General features: G+C 42.3%; 1 protein-coding gene across 1 annotated transcript; it reads left to right on the top strand.

Annotated features, from left to right (window-relative positions):
* Positions 1-787: 787 nt before the first annotated feature.
* LOC119340357 (CAAX prenyl protease 2-like) lies at positions 788-6247 on the top strand. The gene is made up of 8 exons (XM_037612270.1): positions 788-1243; positions 1343-1405; positions 1513-1704; positions 2120-2231; positions 2431-2499; positions 3174-3236; positions 5601-5681; positions 5773-6247. The coding sequence occupies exons 1-8, from the start codon at positions 1013-1015 to the stop codon at positions 5904-5906; spliced, it is 945 nt and encodes a 314-aa protein (XP_037468167.1). The 5' UTR covers positions 788-1012; the 3' UTR covers positions 5907-6247.
* The last annotated feature ends 639 nt before the right edge of the window (positions 6248-6886 follow it).

Raw genomic sequence — 6886 nt, forward strand, 5'->3', positions numbered from 1 at the left:
AAAAGCAAAACAACTCATCAAATAGGGTGAATATTGACCGCACAACAAATTTCTCCTACGACTGTAAAAAAACCAGATTTCTCCTACACGTTCTTTTGTTACACATAAGTTGAGGCGGTCGAGGTCCGCTCCTCCCACAACGGTTTTGGTTTATCCTCCCTTTGAGGCATTGGCGCTTGTGGTATGGTGGTACGATGCTTTTGCAAAGCGTCTTTATGCAGTTATGCTCCTTCGGGAACCTAAAAATGGTCATCTCATCCTTTTTTAGGCGTGTCACACCGGATCTAGCTTCCTCAATGAAGGGTGTGTGAAGGATAATTACGGTTGAGGACTTTCTTCTCTAGCATGTTCTTTGTGTGTTGGTGAGATGTGCTCAATGGTGTGTTTCTTGTCTGTCATTTTCTGTCGTTGGTTAAGTGGCAGGGCCACGCTCGCGTGGCCTTTCTATTTGTCTTTGCCCAGTTTTTCATAATCAGCTCAACAACTTGTTTTCTTTATATATATGAATGGTTCACATATTGGGTTTTTTCAAAAAAGTTTACCTTGCGCTTGAACGACCCATTTTGTGCTGAAATTAGATTATTTTTTTACCAATGGTTCACATATTTATCTTCTATACAAAATTCATGCCCAAACTTTGCGTCCATGATCCAAACTTAGCAAAAAGTTACTATTGGTAGAGTAGTATAGTTCATCTACATTACACACTGATGTAACCCAAAAAACATCACATTACAGATTACACAGCAGCAGCAACACGACCTGACGATAGTCACAAACCCGAGTCCAAGTTCAGCACACACACAAAAGAAAATTCAAGTCCAAGTAGCCGCACCGGCGCCTCTGCTGAACTCAACCAGTCCGCGACCGAGCGCCGCCGCTTCCGTGCCGGAAGCCACGCCCGCGATCTGCCCCAAGTGGTCGGAGTCCTGCGCGCCGTGTAACAGCACGGCCGCCAAATCAGCTCCCGCGCCGTCAAATCAGCTCGCGTAGAACCAGTTCGCCGGAGCTAATGGCGGCGCCGGCGGGCTCCCACCCCGCCTCGCCGCCAGCGATACCTGGGAAGGCTGCGGTGGCAGCGTGCGCCGCCATGGCCGTCTCGTACGTCGCCGTCCTATACGCCCCCACGCTCCTCCTCCGCCTCCCGCCCGCCACCTCGCTCCGCGCCTTCTTCCACCGCCGCTTCGTGTGCGCGGCCGTGTCCTCCGCCGCCTCCGTCCTCGCCACCGCGGCTCTCCTAGGCGTAAGTGCCCCTTTCTCCCCTTCCAGTCCCCATCTAAGCCCTAGTGTTTGATACCCGGAAGGAATCTCAAATCCCCTAATCTATCTTGCTACCTCTCAGGTATGGAACTTGAGCGACTCGTCTATGGCGCTCGCGGTGTTCGGCATTCGTAGCGATCACTTGGTAATGAAGCTGTATCTCGATTACTACCATTTTTTGCTTCTGATTATACTATACACTAATAAGTGGTGAGCTTCTAATGCTTGGACTGAAATGCTTTGATGGATCAGCTCGAGGCAGTAGTGATTCCACTTCTCCTTACATCCCTAGTATATGCTGGGTCATTCATCGCAAGACTCTGGGCCATGTCAAGCTCGTGTGGCACGGATGATGATGGGGTGGGAGTCAGCTGCACCGACAAGCTTGCTCGCTGGATGCAAACCTCCTTACAGGATGTAATGGTGTGGCGGAACTACGTAGTGGTTTGTTCTCATTCCCTTTGATACCATTATTTGACACTGCCTATTGGATGATGTGGAAATGTCACATAGTATTACTGTCAGTGAATGTGGGATTATTAACTGAACATCTAATTGTAGGACTACATTATCAGCTAACAAGTTCATGTGTGCAAGTTGTTAACATTAGAATGCAAGCAGAGCCATGAATCAGTGGTTATGGGGATCAGATAAGCAATGCAATTCCATTATATTTCACAAGGAAGGCCAAGTATCGGCACCTAAAATATAATTTGGACCAGTACTTCTGCTGGCCATGACCCCTGCTAGCTCCATTCTCCCTCTGCCACTGTTTGTATTATTGTTACAACTGAAAAGTGAGAACACAGAGTCATTTTCTATTTTCGGCGATGTTATTTGAGGATGATCTTTTGACCAGGCACCGTTTACGGAGGAGCTGGTTTTCAGGGCGTGCATGATACCTCTTCTTCTGTGTGGAGGATTCAAAATGTATAACATTATATTTCTGAGTCCAATCTTCTTCAGCCTAGGTAAATAGGTATAATATATTGCACCAGTTTTCACTTCGAAGGAACCAGCCTGGCACAAATCCTTCAGCTAATTTATGCAATTCGTCCTTTTCTAACTTGCAATTGGTGTATGAGTTTAGAAATGGTGCATGACCACATTCAGTTTTACCTTTATGTTTTGTGTTACTCTCAGTTAGTAACTGGGTCTTTCTGTTCACAGCACACCTAAATCACTTGTTTGAACTTCACCAACAAGGATGCAACTTTATGAGATCTCTCCTGATTGTTGGTATTTTTCTTCGCACCATCTGATTTTCTCCTTTAATGCTGTACAATCTCCGTATAACTTCATTGATAGCATGGGAAATTAAGAAGAGCCCATGATTTAAATTTACATGCTAGAGTGTCCTTTATGCCTGCACCTGTGATCTATCGAAGAATGTTTTGGTATATTCCAATGTCCCTTCCAAAGTGCAAGCAGTCGCTTGTATAAGATCCTATCTTTTTCCGTTACATTTTATTTAGTCACACCATGGTCTCAAATGGTCCCTTCTAAACATTTGGAGCATCATGTTATACGTTATATATTTATAGGGCGAGTAACACTGCACATGCCTAATTGTTGTCAAAACAATTAATTGTACTTCAAATATGAATGTGATATCTTTATTCTGTCATGCTATTTAGTGTTTACTTCCTTCGTAGCGTTCATTTATAAGAATCATTTCTTAGCTCACATACTATATGTGTTAGGGAATCGTGATTGCTGGTACAGATTATATTCATTCTGACTTTTTGATAGCTCGTCATATTACACACATTAGTCTTCTGTTTGTCCGTAGTTCTGCACGTATTTTTTGAAACTTATCATCAGAGATTGCACAATTACTTTGGTTTCACCATTTGCGAACACCTTTTCCTTCCCTTGTTGAACTTACCATGACTTTTTTCTTCCATTCTCAGGTGTCCAATTAGGCTACACTGTAATTTTCGGGTGGTATGCTGCATTTTTGTTCATCCGAACAGGTCCTACTAATTCCCTTTTTGTTTTTGAAAACAGAAAATTGAGGGTTTATTTATTTCAGCTATATCATTGATTCGTCACTATTGCTTATACCTTCCTAGTACTCTTCCAATTAGCTCTTATATTTCTAGCTTTTTTTTAGAGATGTTAGGTTTACTTGCCGTTGGTCCTAGTTCGTGCTGCGGCAAATGCTAGTCAGATTAACTTCTGAAGTATTAGCCTCTATATTCCAAAGTTTGTAGTTCCTAGTCCCAAATTGCTAGCACAAGGTTGGTTTAATCCCTTTTGGTAATGTAAAGTTGGTTCGATCCCAACTTGGGAGGCATGGCTTGAAAGAACGTTGGTTAAACACAAACTTGTGTACTCTTGGTGACTTTTCAGTATTCGTGCCTTAAGATTCGTGGCTGAGCTCTCTGATGTGGCGCTACATGGCAGTTCAAGTGCATTTAATTTTCCTGAACCTTGCTTATCTGTTAATTCATACTGAATGCAATTCAAAATTTCAAATATTTGTATATTGTGCTTAATTTGTATTAACTCTGTCAGTTACTAGTGGGTGTCTGGGTGATCAAATCAGAACAGCGAGTCAAATATTAATGTATTAGGGCTGTTGATTGTAGCAGTTTTTGTAAGCTAGTGGTACTCGAGGAGCAGGAGATGTCCAAGTCCAGGACCTGAATTTTGGCCTCACAACTTCTTCCTCTTTGTTATTCTCTGCTGGGATGCTGCACTGCTCAGGGACGGAGGCAGTAGGGGGCGAGCTGGGGCCATGGCCCAGGCCAACAATGATAAAACAACACTGTTAGAGCTACTAATATGATGTTTTGGCAGCAAAATATTGTATTTTAGCTGTTCTGGCCCTCCCCAACAATGATGCAGCAACAATTGCACCCCCTCATACAACTTTTCTGGCTCCGTCCCTGGCACTGCTAAACATCATCGTCCCTTCTCATCTTCACTGAGGAGTGTGAGTGGAATCTCCAAACCATTGACACAGGTTTCTTGGTAGCGTTATCCACTTGACTGCTTGCTGTGTCCTCTGCATCCATGGTGTTCCAGCACTGCATTGCTTTCATTTCGACATGAACCGTATAGTAAGTTCTTCTTGAGAACTTTCCTCTTCTTACTGCTACTTTCTCTTGAAAAACTTACAGTAAGGATGCTGTTGAAAACAAAGCAATGCAATGCTCGTACGTTGAGGATGCAGAAAGTGTTTGCATGGAAAACGCCGCCGCAAACATTGTTGCTGCCCCATGCAGGAGATCTCTGTGGGCTGTGGCAACGGTTTAGAGATTCTGCCCACCTTCCTTATCAATGCATGCATAGAGGGAGGATGATGTTTAGCACTGTAATGCCCAACATAGATTAATAACGAGGAAGAATGGGACGAGACGCAATTTGGGTCCTAGTGTGCACTTAGCATTAACTGACAGAGTTAATATAGATTAAGCCTACAATTCAACTGTTTGAATCACATTCATTTTGCTGTGAGGGGGCATGGTTCAAGAAAAGTAAGGGGGGCTTGTCTGCCTTGTGTCTCAAGTCATGCGGCCATGTGTTTGGCTTGTGAGTAGCCAAACCTCTCTTGTGCCATGTGTTTCAAGTTTTAAGGAATGACAAGTGTGCTAACTTTTATTGCTCTTTCCTGCCTTACTTCGACAATATGGAACTAAACCATGCAAGGTTTGGAATTTAGAAACTGGGTTTCCCACATGGACCAAATTTATAAACACAATTGAAAATATTGTGCTCATTAAACCCATCTGCTGATCCAACATGATAGTCTAATTTTGTGAAGCCATATATTTTGGCAAACTATCAAATAATTACACCCTTTTAGGATTAGTTTTGTAAAACCAGACTTCATCTGTGTCAGCGTTAGAAATTATGCTTTGTAGGTTTTCAAGAGAGTTGAAAAGCGTGACTCGGTAGTTAGTGAGACAAACCTGACGGCACTGTTACGAAGTTGCTCTGGCCCCGTAACGGTCGTGTGGTTGATGATGGCCCCCACAAATGTTTGTTCAGGTGAAATCGTAGAAGGTGTGGTTTGCTACCTACAACAGTGATGCTGATACAAAAGCCGTGTTGTTTGTGATGGCCTTGTTATGAACTAAGAAAAGTTTCTTGAGAACAGGAGTTGTTCTGATAAATTTACTCTTATCTTTCTGCTATGGCACTCACTAAGCTTATGCCCTGTGAACTGGTTAGGGAAAAAATGAAATTTCACTTGTACTAAGTGCCATGCCTTTTCGCTTGGTAACATGCTGCATGGATGAGCTAGTTCATATGTTTTGACTGAAAGTGTACTTTAATTTTGTCTTCACAAACATGACATATTGATCAACTTTTGGCCTAAAAAACTGCAGGGAATCTTGTGTCTCCTATTGTTGCTCACATATTGTGTAACATGATGGGTTTGCCTGCGTTCTCATCACCGCGAACAAGAGGTATGTACATATGATGTTCTTTCTCCGAAGAAAGAAAAGTAAGCTCATGCAAAGTTGTAAAACTTCTCCCCGGTGCTTATCTGTGTTCCAGGAGTGACATCGCTAGCGTTTCTGGCCGGTTCAGTATCCTTCTTTTGTCTTCTTTTCCCTGCTACAAGTCCAAAACTGTACAATGCGAGGTTAGACGGATGCAGTTGCTGGCATGGTTACTGCAGATGGAGTTAGCACAGAACTGAGCGTGGGGAACAATGCTGCATCCGTTCCTGTGGCTGAGCGTGGGGAACTGAGTGCATTTGGATCACCCCACACAATCCCAACTTATACAAGGCCCTGTTCTGGATCGCTTCTGCCATTGTTGTAAAATACATTCTTGTAGCTAGCTTGCTTGCCCTTCTCTTGCAGTTCAGAAATTGTTCGCCAAGGATCAGAAGGCTGTCAATTTTTGTTTTGAAAGACTTGTCCAAAGCCGCATCGTATGGCTCTTCAAACTAATTATGTCAATTTTTTTTAGGGAACTAATCATGTCAAATTGGTTTAGCTTTGAAGATTCTGCTTTAAGCCTTGTACCTTTGTGCATCATGCAATTTTTGTGTTCTTTTTGACAATTATCCCTCCTTTATTCATTCATCGTAGCATCTCTTGCAACAAGAGGAATAACCACATCCAGGACGGTGTCCATCCAGATATATGGAGGAGAAAATCTAGCTATCCTAGCTAGTTCATGAGAAAATTTAGCTATCCTAGCTAGTTCATGAGAAAATCTAGCCAGTTTTGGTGTTCTATTTGGGTTGCAGTAGACAGAGATTAGAAAACGGAAGAACGGAACAAATTTGTTTACTAACTTTTCACGTTTTACTATTAAAAAAATCCTGGGTGCATTTGCACCCAGGAGTAGAAAAAGATACTTCCGCACCTACAGACTTTCTATTCATATATCTATCTGAATCTAATAATAAAGGGAGGTGCATTTTTTCGGTTTTTTGGTTTGTTCACTTATTTGCTTAAAGGGCTCTAGCAATTAAAACAGTGCCAAATCAGCATATTTAAATGTTTTTTTATTTATGAAAAATTCAAACTAATTCAAATATCCCCCAAACCTTTTATGGCAGTGCCAAATATTGCAATGTAATTAAGTGGCCAAGTTCCATATTTTACAAAACTCATTTGGTACTAAAAAGAAATGCAAAAGAGAAAAATAATTAGAA

The sequence above is a fragment of the Triticum dicoccoides genome, chromosome 1B (assembly GCF_002162155.2).
Source record: "Triticum dicoccoides isolate Atlit2015 ecotype Zavitan chromosome 1B, WEW_v2.0, whole genome shotgun sequence".
In the NCBI taxonomy this organism is placed as follows: Eukaryota; Viridiplantae; Streptophyta; class Magnoliopsida; order Poales; family Poaceae; genus Triticum; species Triticum dicoccoides.